The sequence below is a fragment of the Oncorhynchus nerka genome, linkage group LG2 (genome assembly GCF_034236695.1).
Source record: "Oncorhynchus nerka isolate Pitt River linkage group LG2, Oner_Uvic_2.0, whole genome shotgun sequence".
Lineage (NCBI taxonomy): Eukaryota > Metazoa > Chordata > Actinopteri > Salmoniformes > Salmonidae > Oncorhynchus > Oncorhynchus nerka.
The window spans coordinates 9,202,376-9,224,803 of NC_088397.1; the positions used below are offsets into that span (position 1 = coordinate 9,202,376).

Genomic DNA, 22,428 nt, shown 5'->3' on the forward strand with positions numbered 1-22,428 from the left:
CATCTCATACTTACCTACTGCAGCTACTGACAAACAGCATCTCATACTTACCTACTGCAGCAACTGACAAACAAATAGAATCCACCTCATACCTACCTACTGCAGCACCACTGACAAACAGATAGAATCCATCTCTCATACTTACCTACTGCAGTGCCACTGACAAACAGATAGAATCCATCTCATACTTACCTACTGCAGCACCACTGACAAACAGATAGAATCCATCTCATACTTACCTACTGCAGTGCCACTGACAAACAGATAGAATCCACCTCATACTTACCTACTGCAGCACCACTGACAACCAGATAGAATCCATCTCATACTTACCTACTGCAGCACCACTGACAAACAAATAGAATCCACCTCATACTTACCTACTGCAGCACCACTGACAAACAGATAGAATCCATCTCATACTTACCTACTGCAGTGCCACTGACAAACAGATAGAATCCAGCTCACCCTACTGACAACTGACAAATAGAATCCATCTCATACTTACCTACTGCAGCACCACTGACAAACAGATAGAATCCACTCATACTTACCTACTGCAGTGCCACTGACAAACAGATAGAATCCATCTCATACTTACCTACTGCAGCACCACTGACAAACAGATAGAATCCATCTCATACTTACCTACTGCAGTGCAAACTGACAAACAGATAGAATCCAAACAGATCTCATCATACTACCTACTGCAGCTCCACCTCATACTTACCTACTGCAGCACCATCTCATACTTACCTACTGCAGCACCACTGACAAACAGATAGAATCCATCTCATACTTACCTACTGCAGCACCACTGACAAACAGATAGAATCCATCTCATACTTACCTACTGCAGCACCACTGACAAACAGATAGAATCCACCTCATACTTACCTACTGCAGCACCACTGACAAACAGATAGAATCCACCTCATACTTACCTACTGCAGCACCACTGACAAACAGATAGAATCCATCTCATACTTACCTACTGCAGCACTGACAAACAGATAGAATCCATCTCATACTTACCTACTGCAGTGCCACTGACAAACAGATAGAATCCATCTCATACTTACCTACTGCAGCTCCACTGACAAACCTAGATAGAATCCATCTCATACTTACCTACTGCAGCACCACTGACAAACAGATAGAATCCATCTCATACTTACCTACTGCAGCACCACTGACAAACAGATAGAATCCATCTCATACTTACCTACTGCAGTGCCACTGACAAACAGATAGAATCCATCTCATACTTACCTACTGCAGCACCACTGACAACCAGATAGAATCCATCTCATACTTACCTACTGCAGCACCACTGACAAACAAATAGAATCCATCTCATACTTACCTACTGCAGCACCACTGACAAACAGATAGAATCCACCTCATACCTACCTACTGCAGCACCACTGACAAACAGATAGAATCCATCTCATACTTACCTACTGCAGCACCACTGACAAACAGATAGAATCCATCTCATACTTACCTACTGCAGTGCCACTGACAAACAGATAGAATCCATCTCATACCTACTGCAGCACCACTGACAAACAGATAGAATCCACCTCATACCTACCTACTGCAGCACCACTGACAAACAGATAGAATCCATCTCATACTTACCTACTGCAGCACCACTGACAAACAGATAGAATCCACTCTCATACCCTACTGCAGCTCCACCTCATACTTACCTACTGCAGCACCATCTCATACTTACCTACTGCAGCACCACTGACAAACAAATAGAATCCACCTCATACCTACCTACTGCAGCACCACTGACAAACAGATAGAATCCACCTCATACTTACCTACTGCAGTGCCACTGACAAACAGATAGAATCCATCTCATACTTACCTACTGCAGCGCCACTGACAAACAGATAGAATCCATCTCATACTTACCTACTGCAGCCACTGACAAACAGATAGAATCCACCTCATACTTACCTACTGCAGCTCCACCACTGAGAATCCATCTCATACTTACCTACTGCAGCACCACTGACAAACAAATAGAATCCACCTCATACCTACCTACTGCAGCACCACTGACAAACAGATAGAATCCACCTCATACTTACCTACTGCAGTGCCACTGACAAACAGATATAATCCCTCTCATACTCACCTACTGCAGCACCACTGACAAACAGATAGAATCCATCTCATACTCACCTACTGCAGTGCCACTGACAAACAGATAGAATCCACCTCATACTTACCTACTGCAGCACCACTGACAACCAGATAGAATCCATCTCATACTTACCTACTGCAGCACCACTGACAAACAAATAGAATCCACCTCATACCTACCTACGGCAGCACCACTGACAAACATATAGAATCCATCTCATACTTACCTACTGCAGCACCACTGACAACCAGATAGAATCCATCTCATACTTACCTACTGCAGCACCACTGACAAACAAATAGAATCCACCTCATACCTACCTACTGCAGCACCACTGACAAACAGATAGAATCCACCTCATACTTACCTACTGCAGTGCCACTGACAAACAGATAGAATCCATCTCATACTTACCTACTGCAGCGCCACTGACAAACAGATAGAATCCACCTCATACTTACCTACTGCAGTGCCACTGACAAACAGATAGAATCCCTCTCATACCACTACCTACCTCTGCAGCTCCACCTCATCACCTACTGCAGCACCATCTCATACCCTACTGCAGCACCACTGACAAACAGATAGAATCCATCTCATACTTACCTACTGCAGTGCCACTGACAAACAGATAGAATCCATCTCATACTTACCTACTGCAGCACCACTGACAAACAGATAGAATCCATCTCATACTTACCTACTGCAGCACCACTGACAAACAGATAGAATCCATCTCATACTTACCTACTGCAGCACCACTGACAAACAGATAGAATCCACTCTCATACCATCTCACCTACTGCAGCACCACTGACAAACAGATAGAATCCATCTCATACTTACCTACTGCAGCACCACTGACAAACAGATAGATCTCATACTTACCTACTGCAGCACCACTGACAAACAGATAGAATCCATCTCATACCCTACTGCAGCACCACTGACAAACAGATAGAATCCATCTCATACTTACTGCAGCTGACAGCTCCACCTCATACTTACCTACTGCAGCACCACTGACTCATACTTACCTACTGCAGTGCCACTGACAAACAGATAGAATCCACTCATACTTACCTACTGCAGCACCACTGACAAACAGATAGAATCCACCTCATACTTACCTACTGCAGCACCACTGACAAACAGATAGAATCCATCTCATACTTACCTACTGCAGCACCACTGACAAACAGATAGAATCCACTCATACTTACCTACTGCCTCCACTCATACTTACCTACTGCAGCACCATCTCCATCACTTACCTACTGCAGCACTGACAAACAGATAGAATCCACCTCATACTTACCTACTGCAGCACCACTGACAAACAGATAGAATCCATCTCATACTTACCTACTGCAGCACCACTGACAAACAGATAGAATCCACCTCATACCTACCTACTGCAGCACCACTGACAAACAGATGAATCAAACAGATAGAATCCATCTCATACTTACCTACTGCAGCACCACTGACAAACAGATAGAATCCATCTCATACTTACCTACTGCAGCACCACTGACAAACAAATAGAATCCACCTCATACCTACCTACTGCAGCACCACTGACAAACAGATAGAATCCACCTCATACTTACCTACTGCAGTGCCACTGACAAACAGATAGAATCCATCTCATACTTACCTACTGCAGCACCACTGACAAACAGATAGAATCCATCTCATACTTACCTACTGCAGTGCCACTGACAAACAGATAGAATCCATCTCATACTTACCTACTGCAGCTCCACCTCCATCTCATACTTACCTACTGCAGCACCACCATACTGCCTACTGCAGCACACTGACAAACAGATAGAATCCATCTCATACTTACCTACTGCAGCACCACTGACAAACAGATAGAATCCATCTCATACTTACCTACTGCAGCACCACTGACAAACAGATAGAATCCATCTCATACTTACCTACTGCAGCACCACTGACAAACAGATAGAATCCATCTCATACTTACCTACTGCAGCACCACTGACAAACAGATAGAATCCATCTCATACTTACCTACTGCAGTGCCACTGACAAACAGATAGAATCCATCTCATACTTACCTACTGCAGCACCACTGACAAACAGATAGAATCCATCTCATACTTACCTACTGCAGCACCACTGACAAACAGATAGAATCCATCTCATACTTACCTACTGCAGCACCACTGACAAACAGATAGAATCCATCTCATACTTACCTACTGCAGCTACCTATACTGCAGCACCATCTCATACTTACCTACTGACAACCAGATAGAATCCACCTCATACTTACCTACTGCAGCACCACTGACAAACAGATAGAATCCACCTCATACTTACCTACTGCAGTGCCACTGACAAACAGATAGAATCCATCTCATACTTACCTACTGCAGTGCCACTGACAAACAGATAGAATCCCTCTCATACTTACCTACTGCAGCTCCACCTCATACTTACCTACTGCAGCACCAACTCATACTTACCTACTGCAGTGCCACTGACAACCAGATAGAATCCACCTCATACTTACCTACTGCAGCACCACTGACAACCAGATAGAATCCTACTCATACTTACCTACTGCAGCACCACTGACAAACAAATAGAATCCACCTCATACCTACCTACTGCAGCACCACTGACAAACAGATAGAATCCACCTCATACTTACCTACTGCAGTGCCACTGACAAACAGATAGAATCCATCTCATACTTACCTACTGCAGTGCCACTGACAAACAGATAGAATCCCTCTCATACTTACCTACTGCAGCTCCACTTCATACTTACCTACTGCAGCACCATCTCATACTTACCTACTGCAGCACCACTGACAAACAGATAGAATCCATCTCATACCTACCTACTGCAGTGCCACTGACAAACAGATAGAATCCACCTCATACTTACCTACTGCAGCACCATCTCATACTTACCTACTGCAGCACCACTGACAAACAGATAGAATCCATCTCATACTTACCTACTGCAGCACCACTGACAAACAGATAGAATCCACCTCATACTTACCTACTGCAGCACCACTGACAAACAAATAGAATCCACCTCATACCTACCTACGGCAGCACCACTGACAAACATATAGAATCCATCTCATACTCACCTACTGCAGCACCACTGACAAACAGATAGAATCCATCTCATACTCACCTACTGCAGTGCCACTGACAAACAGATAGAATCCATCTCATACTTACCTACTGCAGCGCCACTGACAACCAGATAGAATCCATCTCATACTTACCTACTGCAGCACCACTGACAAACAAATAGAATCCACCTCATACCTACCTACTGCAGCACCACTGAAAAACAGATAGAATCCCTCTCATACTTACCTACTGCAGCTCCACCTCATACTTACCTACTGCAGCACCAACTCATACTGCCTACTGACAAACAGATAGAATCCATCTCATACTTACCTACTGCAGCACCACTGACAAACAGATAGAATCCACCTCATACTTACCTACTGCAGCACCACTGACAAACAGATAGAATCCATCTCATACTTACCTACTGCAGTGCCACTGACAAACAGATAGAATCCCTCTCATACTTACCTGCACTGCACCACTCATACTTACCTACTGCAGTGCCACTGACAACCAGATAGAATCCATCTCATACTTACCTACTGCAGCACCACTGACAAACAGATAGAATCCACTCATACTTACCTACTGCAGCACCACTGACAAACAGATAGAATCCACCTCATACTTACCTACTGCAGCACCACTGACAAACAGATAGAATCCACCTCATACTTACCTACTGCAGTGCCACTGACAAACAGATAGAATCCATCTCATACTTACCTACTGCAGTGCCACTGACAAACAGATAGAATCCATCTCATACTTACCTACTGCAGCTCCACTTCATACTTACCTACTGCAGCACCATTTCATACTTACCTACTGCAGCACCACTGACAAACAGATAGAATCCACCTCATACCTACCTACTGCAGTGCCATTGACAAACAGATAGAATCCACCTCTTATACCTACCTACTGCAGTGCCACTGACAAACAGATAGAATCCATCTCATACTTACCTACTGCAGCACCACTGACAAACAGATAGAATCCATCTCATACTTACCTACTGCAGCACCACTGACAAACAGATAGAATCCACTCATACCTACCTACTGCAGCACCACTGACAAACAGATAGAATCCATCTCATACTTACCTACTGCAGCACCACTGACAAACAGATAGAATCCATCTCATACTTACCTACTGCAGCACCAAACTCACCTACTGCAGCACCACTGACAAACAGATAGAATCCATCTCATACTTACCTACTGCAGCACCACTGACAAACAGATAGAATCCATCTCATACTTACCTACTGCAGCACCACTGACAAACAAATAGAATCCACCTCATACCTACCTACTGCAGCACCACTGACAAACAGATAGAATCCACCTCATACTTACCTACTGCAGCACCACTGACAAACAGATAGAATCCACAACCTACTGCAGCAGACAAACAGATAGAATCCATCTCATACTTACCTACTGCAGTGCCACTGACAAACAGATAGAATCCATCTCATACTTACCTACTGCAGCTCCACCTCACTCATACCTACTGCAGCACCTCAAACAGATCATACTTACCTACTGCAGCACCACTGACAAACAGATAGAATCCATCTCATACTTACCTACTGCAGCACCACTGACAAACAGATAGAATCCATCTCATACTTACCTACTGCAGCACCACTGACAAACAAGATAGAATCCACCTCATACCTTACCTACTGCAGCACCACTGACAAACAGATAGAATCCACCTCATACTTACCTACTGCAGTGCCACTGACAAACAGATAGAATCCATCTCATACTTACCTACTGCAGCACCACTGACAAACAGATAGAATCCATCTCATACTTACCTACTGCAGCACCACTGACAAACAGATAGAATCCACATACTTACCTACTGCAGCTCCACCTCACTGACCTACTGCAGCACCATCTCATACTTACCTACTGCAGCACCACTGACAAACAGATAGAATCCATCTCATACTTACCTACTGCAGCACCACTGACAAACAGATAGAATCCATCTCATACTTACCTACTGCAGTGCCACTGACAAACAGATAGAATCCATCTCATACTTACCTACTGCAGCACCACTGACAAACAGATAGAATCCATCTCATACTTACCTACTGCAGCACCACTGACAAACAGATAGAATCCACCTCATACTTACCTACTGCAGCACCACTGACAAACAGATAGAATCCACCTCATACCTACCTACTGCAGCACCACTGACAAACAGATAGAATCCATCTCATACTTACCTACTGCCATCTCATACCCTACTGCAGCACCTGACAAACAGATAGAATCCATCTCATACTTACCTACTGCAGTGCCACTGACAAACAGATAGAATCCACCTCATACTTACCTACTGCAGCACCACTGACAAACAAATAGAATCCACCTCATACCTACCTACTGCAGCACCACTGACAAACAGATAGAATCCATCTCATACTTACCTACTGCAGCACCACTGAGCTCCACCAGATAGAATCCACCATCTCATACTTACCTACTGCAGCACCACTGACAAACAAATAGAATCCACCTCATACCTACCTACTGCAGCACCACTGACAAACAGATAGAATCCACCTCATACTTACCTACTGCAGCACCACTGACAAACAGATAGAATCCATCTCATACTTACCTACTGCAGCACCACTGACAAACAGATAGAATCCACCTCATACTTACCTACTGCAGTGCCACTGACAAACAGATAGAATCCCTCTCATACTTACCTACTGCAGCTCCACCTCATACTTACCTACTGCAGCACCATCTCATACTTACCTACTGCAGCACCACTGACAAACAGATAGAATCCATCTCATACCTACCTACTGCAGCACCACTGACAAACAGATAGAATCCACCTCATACTTACCTACTGCAGCACCACTGACAAACAGATAGAATCCATCTCATACTTACCTACTGCAGCACCACTGACAAACAGATAGAATCCATCTCATACTTACTGCAGTGCCACTGACAAACAGATAGAATCCACCTCATACTGCAGCACCACTGACAAACAGATAGAATCCATCTCATACTTACCTACTGCAGCACCACTGACAAACAAATAGAATCCACCTCATACCTACCTACGGCAGCACCACTGACAAACATATAGAATCCATCTCATACTTACCTACTGCAGCACCACTGACAACCAGATAGAATCCATCTCATACTTACCTACTGCAGCACCACTGACAAACAAATAGAATCCACCTCATACCTACCTACTGCAGCACCACTGACAAACAGATAGAATCCACCTCATACTTACCTACTGCAGTGCCACTGACAAACAGATAGAATCCATCTCATACTTACCTACTGCAGCACCACTGACAAACAGATAGAATCCACCTCATACTTACCTACTGCAGTGCCACTGACAAACAGATAGAATCCCTCTCATACTTACCTACTGCAGCTCCACCTCATACTTACCTACTGCAGCACCATCTCATACTTACCTACTGCAGCACCACTGACAAACAGATAGAATCCATCTCATACTTACCTACTGCAGTGCCACTGACAAACAGATAGAATCCACCTCATACTTACCTACTGCAGCACCACTGACAAACAGATAGAATCCATCTCATACTTACCTACTGCAGCACCACTGACAAACAGATAGAATCCATCTCATACTTACCTACTGCAGCACCACTGACAAACAGATAGAATCCATCTCATACTACCTACTGCAGTGCCACTGACAAACAGATAGAATCCATCTCAAACCTACTGCAGCACCACTGACAAACAGATAGAATCCATCTCATACTTACCTACTGCAGCACCACTGACAAACAGATAGAATCCATCTCATACTTACCTACTGCAGCACCACTGACAAACAGATAGAATCCACTCTCATACTTACCTACTGCAGCACCACTGACAAACAGATAGCAATCCATCTCATACTTACCTACTGCAGCACCACTGACAAACAGATAGAATCCACCTCATACTTACCTACTGCAGCACCACTGACAAACAGATAGAATCCATCTCATACTTACCTACTGCAGTGCCACTGACAAACAGATAGAATCCATCTCATACTTACCTACTGCAGTGCCACTGACAAACAGATAGAATCCCTCACCTCATGACAAACAGATAGCATCCATCTCATACTTACCTACTGCAGCACCACTGACTGCTGACAAACAGATAGAATCCATCTCATACTTACCTACTGCAGCACCACTGACAAACAGATAGAATCCATCTCATACTCACCTACTGCAGCACCACTGACAAACAGATAGAATCCACCTCATACTTACCTACTGCAGCACCACTGACAAACAGATAGAATCCATCTCATACTTACCTACTGCAGCACCATCTCATACTTACCTACTGCAGCACCACTGACAAACAGATAGAATCCATCTCATACTTACCTACTGCAGCACCACTGACAAACAGATAGAATCCACCTCATACTTACCTACTGCAGTGCCACTGACAAACAGATAGAATCCATCTCATACTTACCTACTGCAGCACCACTGACAAACAGATAGAATCCATCTCATACTTACCTACTGCAGTGCCACTGACAAACAGATAGAATCCATCTCATACTTACCTACTGCAGCTCCACCTCATACTTACCTACTGCAGCACCATCTCATACTTACCTACTGCAGCACCACTGACAAACAGATAGAATCCATCTCATACTTACCTACTGCAGCACCACTGACAAACAGATAGAATCCACCTCATACTTACCTACTGCAGCACCACTGACAAACAGATAGAATCCATCTCATACTTACCTACTGCAGCACCACTGACAAACAGATAGAATCCATCTCATACTTACCTACTGCAGCACCACTGACAAACAGATAGAATCCATCTCATACTTACCTACTGCAGTGCACCACTGACAAACAGATAGAATCCATCTCATACTTACCTACTGCAGCACCACTGACAAACCAGATAGAATCCATCTCATACTTACCTACTGCAGCACCACTGACAAACAGATAGAATCCATCTCATACTTACCTACTGCAGCACCACTGACAAACAGATAGAATCCCTCTCATACTTACCTACTGCAGCTCCACCTCATACTTACCTACTGCAGCACCAACTCATACTTACCTACTGCAGTGCCACTGACAACCAGATAGAATCCACCTCATACTTACCTACTGCAGCACCACTGACAAACAGATAGAATCCACCTCATACTTACCTACTGCAGTGCCACTGACAAACAGATAGAATCCATCTCATACTTACCTACTGCAGTGCCACTGACAAACAGATAGAATCCCTCTCATACTTACCTACTGCAGCTCCACCTCCATACCTACAAACAGAGCACCATCTCATACTTACCTACTGCAGCACCACTGACAAACAGATAGAATCCACCTCATACTTACCTACTGCAGCGCCACTGACAAACAGATAGAATCCATCTCATACTTACCTACTGCAGCACCACTGACAAACAAATAGAATCCACCTCATACCTACCTACTGCAGCACCACTGACAAACAGATAGAATCCATCTCATACTTACCTACTGCAGTGCCACTGACAAACAGATAGAATCCATCTCATACTTACCTACTGCAGTGCCACTGACAAACAGATAGAATCCCTCTCATACTTACCTACTGCAGCTCCACTTCATACTTACCTACTGCAGCACCATCTCATACTTACCTACTGCAGCACCACTGACAAACAGATAGAATCCATCTCATACTTACCTACTGCAGCACCACTGACAAACAGATAGAATCCACTCATACTTACCTACTGCAGCACCATCTCATGACAAACAGACAAACAGATAGAATCCATCTCATACTTACCTACTGCAGCACCACTGACAAACAGATAGAATCCATCTCATACTTACCTACTGCAGCACCACTGACAAACAGATAGAATCCACCTCATACCTACCTACTGCAGCACCACTGACAAACAGATAGAATCCATCTCATACTTACCTACTGCAGCACCACTGACAAACAGATAGAATCCATCTCATACTCACCTACTGCAGTGCCACTGACAAACAGATAGAATCCATCTCATACTTACCTACTGCAGCACCACTGACAACCAGATAGAATCCATCTCATACTTACCTACTGCAGCACCACTGACAAACAAATAGAATCCACCTCATACCTACCTACGGCAGCACCACTGACAAACATATAGAATCCATCTCATACTTACCTACTGCAGCACCACTGACAACCAGATAGAATCCATCTCATACTTACCTACTGCAGCACCACTGACAAACAGATAGAATCCACTCATACTTACCTACTGCAGCACCACTGACAAACAGATAGAATCCACCTCATACTTACCTACTGCAGCACCACTGACAAACAGATAGAATCCATCTCATACTTACCTACTGCAGTGCCCACTGACAAACAGATAGAATCCATCTCTCATACTTACCTACTGCAGCTCCACTGACAAACAGATAGAATCTCATACTTACCTACTGCAGTGCCACTGACAAACAGATAGAATCCACTCATACTGCAGCACCACTGACAACCAGATAGAATCCATCTCATACTTACCTACTGCAGCACCACTGACAAACAAATAGAATCCACCTCATACCTACCTACTGCAGCACCACTGACAAACAGATAGAATCCACCTCATACTTACCTACTGCAGTGCCACTGACAAACAGATAGAATCCATCTCATACTTACCTACTGCAGTGCCACTGACAAACAGATAGAATCCATCTCATACTTACCTACTGCAGCTCCACTGACATGACCATCTCAAACTGACAAACAGATAGAATCCATCTCATACCTACCTACTGCAGTGCCACTGACAAACAGATAGAATCCACCTCATACTTACCTACTGCAGCACCATCTCACTGCAGCACCACTGACAAACAGATAGAATCCATCTCATACTTACCTACTGCAGCACCACTGACAAACAGATAGAATCCACCTCATACTTACCTACTGCAGCACCACTGACAAACAAATAGAATCCACCTCATACCTACCTACGGCAGCACCACTGACAAACATATAGAATCCATCTCATACTCACCTACTGCAGCAACAGATAGAATCCATCTCATACTCATACCTACCTACTGCAGCACCACTGACAAACAGATAGAATCCATCTCATACCTACCTACTGCAGCACCACTGACAAACAGATAGAATCCATCTCATACTTACCTACTGCAGCACCACTGACAAACAGATAGAATCCACCTCATACTTACCTACTGCAGCACCACTGACAAACAGATAGAATCCATCTCATACTTACCTACTGCAGCACCACTGACAAACAGATAGAATCCATCTCATACTTACCTACTGCAGCACCACTGACAAACAGATAGAATCCATCTCATACTTACCTACTGCAGCACCACTGACAAACAGATAGAATCCATCTCATACTTACCTACTGCAGCACCACTGACAAACAGATAGAATCCACCTCATACCTACCTACTGCAGCTGCACCACTGACAAACAGATAGAATCCACACTGACAACCTACTGCAGCATCCATCTCATACTTACCTACTGCAGCACCACTGACAAACAGATAGAATCCATCTCATACTTACCTACTGCAGCACCACTGACAAACAGATAGAATCCATCTCATACTTACCTACTGCAGCACCACTGACAAACAGATAGAATCCATCTCATACTTACCTACTGCAGTGCCACTGACAAACAGATAGAATCCATCTCATACTTACCTACTGCAGCACCACTGACAAACAGATAGAATCCATCTCATACTTACCTACTGCAGCACCACTGACAAACAGATAGAATCCATCTCATACTTACCTACTGCAGCACCACTGACAAACAGATAGAATCCATCTCATACTTACCTACTGCAGCACCACTGACAAACAAATAGAATCCACCTCATACCTACCTACTGCAGCACCACTGACAAACAGATAGAATCCATCTCATACTTACCTACTGCAGCACCACTGACAAACAGATAGAATCCATCTCATACTTACCTACTGCAGTGCCACTGACAAACAGATAGAATCCATCTCATACTTACCTACTGCAGCACCACTGACAAACAGATAGAATCCATCTCATACTTACCTACTGCAGCACCACTGACAAACAGATAGAATCCATCTCATACCTAACTACTGCAGCACCACTGACAAACAGATAGAATCCATCTCATACTTACCTACTGCAGCACCACTGACAAACAGATAGAATCCATCTCATACTTACCTACTGCAGTGCCACTGACAAACAGATAGAATCCACCTCATACTTACCTACTGCAGCACCACTGACAAACAGATAGAATCCACCTCATACTTACCTACTGCAGTGCCACTGACAAACAGATAGAATCCATCTCATACTTACCTACTGCAGTGCCACTGACAAACAGATAGAATCCATCTCATACTTACCTACTGCAGCACCACTGACAAACAGATGCAGCATCCATCTCATACTTACCTACTGCAGTGCCACTGACAAACAGATAGAATCCACCTCATACTTACCTACTGCAGCGCCACTGACAACCAGATAGAATCCATCTCATACTTACCTACTGCAGCACCACTGACAAACAGATAGAATCCACCTCATACCTACCTACTGCAGCACCACTGACAAACAGATAGAATCCACCTCATACTTACCTACTGCAGCACCACTGACAAACAGATAGAATCCATCTCATACTTACCTACTGCAGTGCCACTGACAAACAGATAGAATCCATCTCATACTTACCTTGCACTCCACTACTGCAGCACCAAACAGATCCATCTCATACTTACCTACTGCAGCACCACTGACAAACAGATAGAATCCATCTCATACTTACCTACTGCAGTGCCACTGACAAACAGATAGAATCCATCTCATACTTACCTACTGCAGCACCATCTCATACTTACCTACTGCAGCACCACTGACAAACAGATAGAATCCATCTCATACTTACCTACTGCAGCACCACTGACAAACAGATAGAATCCATCTCATACTTACCTACTGCAGCACCACTGACAAACAGATAGAATCCACCTCATACCTACCTACGGCAGCACCACTGACAAACATATAGAATCCATCTCATTCTCACCTACTGCAGCACCACTGACAAACAGATAGAATCCATCTCATACTTACCTACTGCAGCACCACTGACAAACAGATAGAATCCATCTCATACTTACCTACTGCAGCACCACTGACAACCAGATAGAATCCATCTCATACTTACCTACTGCAGCACCACTGACAAACAAATAGAATCCACCTCATACCTACCTACTGCAGCACCACTGACAAACAGATAGAATCCATCTCATACTTACCTACTGCAGTGCCACTGACAAACAGATAGAATCCATCTCATACTTACCTACTGCAGCACCACTGACAAACAGATAGAATCCATCTCATACTTACCTACTGCAGCACCACTGACAAACAGATAGAATCCACCTCATACTGCCTACTGCAGCACCACTGACAAACAGATAGAATCCATCTCATACTTACCTACTGCAGCACCACTGACAAACAGATAGAATCCATCTCATACTTACCTACTGCAGCACCACTGACAAACAATAGAATCCACCTCATACTTACCTACTGCAGCACCACTGACAAACAGATAGAATCCACCTCATACTTACCTACTGCAGCACCACTGACAAACAGATAGAATCCATCTCATACTTACCTACTGCAGCACCACTGACAACCAGATAGAATCCATCTCATACTTACCTACTGCAGCACCACTGACAAACAAATAGAATCCACCTCATACTTACCTACTGCAGCACCACTGACAAACAGATAGAATCCACCTCATACTTACCTACTGCAGTGCCACTGACAAACAGATAGAATCCATCTCATACTTACCTACTGCAGCACCACTGACAACCAGATAGAATCCATCTCATACTTACCTACTGCAGTGCCACTGACAAACAGATAGAATCCATCTCATACTTACCTACTGCAGCTCCACTGACAACCTAGATAGAATCCACCATCTCATACTTACCTACTGCAGCACCACTGACAAACAGATAGAATCCATCTCATACTTACCTACTGCAGCACCACTGACAAACAGATAGAATCCATCTCATACTTACCTACTGCAGTGCCACTGACAAACAGATAGAATCCCTCTCATACTTACCTACTGCAGCTCCACCTCATACTTACCTACTGCAGCACCATCTCATACTTACCTACTGCAGCACCACTGACAAACAGATAGAATCCATCTCATACTTACCTACTGCAGCACCACTGACAAACAGATAGAATCCATCTCATACTTACCTACTGCAGCACCACTGACAAACAGATAGAATCCATCTCATACTTACCTACTGCAGTGCCACTGACAAACAGATAGAATCCATCTCATACTTACCTACTGCAGCACCACTGACAAACAGATAGAATCCATCTCATACTTACCTACTGCAGCACCACTGACAAACAGATAGAATCCATCTCATACTTACCTACTGCAGCACCACTGACAAACAGATAGAATCCACCTCATACTTACCTACTGCAGCACTGACAAACAGATAGAATCCACTCATACTGACAAACAAACAGATAGAATCCATCTCATACTTACCTACTGCAGCACCACTGACAAACAGATAGAATCCATCTCATACTTACCTACTGCAGCACCACTGACAAACAGATAGAATCCATCTCATACTTACCTACTGCAGCACCACTGACAAACAGATAGAATCCATCTCATACCTACCTACTGCAGCACCACTGACAAACAGATAGAATCCATCTCATACTTACCTACTGCAGCACCACTGACAAACAGATAGAATCCATCTCATACTTACCTACTGCAGTGCCACTGACAAACAGATAGAATCCATCTCATACTTACCTACTGCAGTGCACCACTGACAAACAGATAGAATCCATCTCATACTTACCTACTGCAGCACCACTGACAAACAGATAGAATCCATCTCATACTTACCTACTGCAGCACCACTGACAAACAGATAGAATCCATCTCATACTTACCTACTGCAGCACCACTGACAAACAGATAGAATCCATCTCATACTTACCTACTGCAGCACCACTGACAAACAGATAGAATCCATCTCATACTTACCTACTGCAGCACCACTGACAAACAGATAGAATCCATCTCATACTTACCTACTGCAGCACCACTGACAAACAGATAGAATCCACCTCATACTTACCTACTGCAGCACCACTGACAAACAGATAGAATCCATCTCATACTTACCTACTGCAGTGCCACTGACAACCAGATAGAATCCATCTCATACTTACCTACTGCAGCACCACTGACAAACAGATAGAATCCATCTCATACTTACCTACTGCAGCACCACTGACAAACAGATAGAATCCATCTCATACTTACCTACTGCAGCACCACTGACAAACAGATAGAATCCATCTCATACTTACCTACTGCAGCACCACTGACAAACAGATAGAATCCATCTCATACTTACCTACTGCAGCACCACTGACAAACAGATAGAATCCATCTCATACTTACCTACTGCAGCACCACTGACAAACAGATAGAATCCATCTCATACTTACCTACTGCAGCACCATCTCATACTTACCTACTGCAGCACCACTGACAAACAGATAGAATCCATCTCATACTTACCTACTGCAGCACCACTGACAACCAGATAGAATCCATCTCATACTTACCTACTGCAGCACCACTGACAAACAGATAGAATCCATCTCATACTTACCTACTGCAGCACCACTGACAAACAGATAGAATCCATCTCATACTCACCTACTGCAGTGCCACTGACAAACAGATAGAATCCACCTCATACTTACCTACTGCAGCACCACTGACAACCAGATAGAATCCATCTCATACTTACCTACTGCAGCACCACTGACAAACAAATAGAATCCACCTCATACCTACCTACTGCAGCACCACTGACAAACAGATAGAATCCATCTCATACTCACCTACTGCAGCACCACTGACAAACAGATAGAATCCATCTCATACTCACCTACTGCAGCACCACTGACAAACAGATAGAATCCATCTCATACTTACCTACTGCAGTGCCACTGACAAACAGATAGAATCCATCTCATACTTACCTACTGCAGCACCACTGACAAACAGATAGAATCCATCTCATACCTACCTACTGCAGCACCACTGACAAACAGATAGAATCCATCTCATACTTACCTACTGCAGCACCACTGACAAACAAATAGAATCCACCTCATACTTACCTACTGCAGCACCACTGACAAACAGATAGAATCCATCTCATACTTACCTACTGCAGCACCACTGACAAACAGATAGAATCCATCTCATACTCACCTACTGCAGCACCACTGACAAACAGATAGAATCCACCTCATACTTACCTACTGCAGCACCACTGACAAACAGATAGAATCCATCTCATACTTACCTACTGCAGCACCATCTCATACTTACCTACTGCAGCACCATCTCATACTTACCTACTGCAGCACCACTGACAAACAGATAGAATCCATCTCATACTCACCTAGCCTACTGACAAACAGATAGAATCCACTCATACTCACCTACTGCAGCACCACTGACAAACAGATAGAATCCATCTCATACTTACCTACTGCAGCACCACTGACAAACAGATAGAATCCATCTCATACTTACCTACTGCAGTGCCACTGACAAACAGATAGAATCCATCTCATACTTACCTACTGCAGCACCACTGACAAACAGATAGAATCCATCTCATACTTACCTACTGCAGCACCACTGACAAACAGATAGAATCCATCTCATACTTACCTACTGCAGCACCACTGACAAACAGATAGAATCCACCTCATACTTACCTACTGCAGTGCCACTGACAAACAGATAGAATCCATCTCATACTTACCTACTGCAGCACCACTGACAAACAGATAGAATCCATCTCATACTTACCTACTGCAGCACCACTGACAAACAGATAGAATCCATCTCATACTTACCTACTGCAGCACCACTGACAAACAGATAGAATCCATCTCATACTTACCTACTGCAGTGCCACTGACAACCAGATAGAATCCATCTCATACTTACCTACTGCAGCACCACTGACAAACAGATAGAATCCATCTCATACTTACCTACTGCAGCACCACTGACAAACAGATAGAATCCATCTCATACTTACCTACTGCAGTGCCACTGACAAACAGATAGAATCCATCTCATACTTACCTACTGCAGCACCACTGACAACCAGATAGAATCCATCTCATACTTACCTACTGCAGCACCACTGACAAACAAATAGAATCCACCTCATACTTACCTACTGCAGCACCTCTGACAAACAGATAGAATCCACCTCATACCTACCTACTGCAGTGCCACTGACAAACAGATAGAATCCATCTCATACTTACCTACTGCAGCACCACTGACAAACAGATAGAATCCATCTCATACTTACCTACTGCAGTGCCACTGACAAACAGATAGAATCCATCTCATACTTACCTACTGCAGCTCCACCTCACCTACTGCAGCACCACTGAGCACCACTGACAACCAGATAGAATCCATCTCATACTTACCTACTGCAGCACCACTGACAAACAGATAGAATCCACCTCATACCTACCTACGGCAGCACCACTGACAAACATATAGAATCCATCTCATACTCACCTACTGCAGCACCACTGACAAACAGATAGAATCCATCTCATACTCACCTACTGCAGTGCCACTGACAAACAGATAGAATCCATCTCATACCTACCTACTGCAGCACCACTGACAAACAAATAGAATCCACCTCATACCTACCTACTGCAGCACCACTGACAAACAAATAGAATCCACCTCATACCTACCTACTGCAGCACCACTGACAAACAAATAGAATCCATCTCATACTTACCTACTGCAGCACCACTGACAAACAAATAGAATCCATCTCATACCTACCTACTGCAGCACCACTGACAAACAAATAGAATCCACCTCATACTTACCTACTGCAGCACCTCTGACAAACAGATAGAATCCACCTCATACCTACCTACTGCAGTGCCACTGACAAACAGATAGAATCCATCTCATACTTACCTACTGCAGCACCACTGACAAACAGATAGAATCCATCTCATACTTACCTACTGCAGTGCCACTGACAAACAGATAGAATCCACCTCATACCTACCTACTGCAGCACCACTGACAAACAGATAGAATCCATCTCATACTTACCTACTGCAGCACCACTGACAAACAGATAGAATCCACCTCATACCTACCTACTGCAGCACCACTGACAAACAGATAGAATCCATCTCATACTCACCTACTCAGCACCTGACAAACAGATAGAATCCATCTCATACCTACTGCAGTGCAAACAGATAGAATCCACCTCATACCTACCTACGGCAGCACCACTGACAAACATATAGAATCCATCTCATACTCACCTACTGCAGCACCACTGACAAACAGATAGAATCCATCTCATACTCACCTACTGCAGTGCCACTGACAAACAGATAGAATCCATCTCATACCTACCTACTGCAGCACCACTGACAAACAGATAGAATCCACCTCATACTTACCTACTGCAGCACCACTGACAAACAAATAGAATCCACCTCATACCTACCTACTGCAGCACCACTGACAAACAAATAGAATCCATCTCATACTTACCTACTGCAGCACCACTGACAAACAAATAGAATCCACCTCATACTTACCTACTGCAGCACCTCTGACAAACAGATATAATCCACCTCATACCTACCTACTGCAGTGCCACTGACAAACAGATAGAATCCATCTCATACTTACCTACTGCAGCACCACTGACAAACAGATAGAATCCATCTCATACTTACCTACTGCAGTGCCACTGACAACCAGATAGAATCCATCTCATACTTACCTACTGCAGCACCACTGACAAACAGATAGAATCCATCTCATACTTACCTACTGCAGTGCCACTGACAACCAGATAGAATCCACCTCATACTTACCTACTGCAGCACCACTGACAACCAGATAGAATCCATCTCATACTTACCTACTGCAGCACCACTGACAAACAAATAGAATCCACCTCATACTTACCTACTGCAGCACCACTGACAAACAGATAGAATCCACCTCATACCTACCTACTGCAGTGCCACTGACAAACAGATAGAATCCACCTCATACCTACCTACTGCAGCGCCACTGACAAACAGATAGAATCCATCTCATACTTACCTACTGCAGCACCACTGACAAACAGATAGAATCCATCTCATACTCACCTACTGCAGTGCCACTGACAAACAGATAGAATCCACCTCATACCTACCTACTGCAGCACCACTGACAACCAGATAGAATCCATCTCATACTTACCTACTGCAGCACCACTGACAAACAAATAGAATCCACCTCATACCTACCTACGGCAGCACCACTGACAAACATATAGAATCCATCTCATACTCACCTACTGCAGCACCACTGACAAACAGATAGAATCCACCTCATACTCACCTACTGCAGCACCACTGACAAACAGATAGAATCCATCTCATACTCACCTACTGCAGTGCCACTGACAAACAGATAGAATCCATCTCATACTTACCTACTGCAGCACCACTGACAAACATATAGAATCCATCTCATACTCACCTACTGCAGCACCACTGACAAACAGATAGAATCCATCTCATACCTACCTACTGCAGCACCACTGACAAACAAATAGAATCCACCTCATACCTACCTACTGCAGCACCACTGACAAACAGATAGAATCCACCTCATACTTACCTACTGCAGTGCCACTGACAAACAGATAGAATCCACCTCATACTTACCTACTGCAGCGCCACTGACAAACAGATATAATCCACCTCATACTTACCTACTGCAGTGCCACTGACAAACAGATAGAATCCCTCTCATACTTACCTACTGCAGCTCCACCTCATACTTACCTACTGCAGCACCATCTCATACTTACCTACTGCAGCACCACTGACAAACAGATAGAATCCACCTCATACTTACCTACTGCAGCACCACTGACAAACAGATAGAATCCATCTCATACTTAACTACTGCAGCACCACCTCATACTTACCTACTGCAGCACCACTGACAAACTTGCTAGAGTAAATGATTTAAAGGAGTCCATTTATAGAGTCTTAAAGCCAAGTAAACAAGAGTACGTATATTTCATTCAAGTTCTCTAACGTTAGCTAGATCTCCTAGTCGTACTGTTGTGATAATTACGTTCATTGTGTTGTGTAAGAGTTAAGGGCCATCCACCAGACCAATAACTATAACTATGATTAACTAGGCTACATAACTATAAAACGTTGGTGAGCATAGACACTAGAGGACATTTGATCGTTTGTCGTTCTACAGTCCTGCACCTGTCAATCAACTGATCAATGCATCCTACTGCACACTGCCTATTTATAAGGTGGTAACATAAAACCATTCATGAGGTCTCTAGTACACAGATACTGGTTCAGACCATTCATGAGGTCTCTAGTACACAGATACTGGTTCAGACCATTCATGAGGTCTCTAGTACACAGATACTGGTTCAGACCATTCATGAGGTCTCTAGTACACAGATACTGGTTCAGACCTTTCACGAGGTCTCTAGTACACAGATACTGGTTCAGACCTTTCACGAGGTCTCTAGTACACAGATACTGGTTCAGACCATTCATGAGGTCTCTAGTACACAGCTACTGGTTCAGACCATTTGGTGCTTTCACGGTGTGTTCATTGTCATAGTCACAACTGCAAATAATACTTAAATTTACATGTAGGCCTAATGAGAAATAATATAGTAACTTGTATTTAAATGTCACAACTCAACAACAAACGCCATTTAGCATGCGTATCTTTTACAGAATATCATTGCCTCT

General features: G+C 43.8%; 1 protein-coding gene across 1 annotated transcript in view; it reads right to left on the minus strand.

Moving 5' to 3' along the window:
* LOC135572506 (dystrophin-like) overlaps window positions 1-22,227 on the minus strand; it is a 51,712-nt gene extending 29,485 nt beyond the window's left edge. Inside the window, exon 1 of the mRNA XM_065020561.1 lies at window positions 21,987-22,227. Coding sequence (XP_064876633.1) covers window positions 21,987-22,227 — 241 coding nt within the window. The remainder of the gene's footprint in view (window positions 1-21,986) is intronic.
* Between the last annotated feature and the right edge of the window lie 201 nt (window positions 22,228-22,428).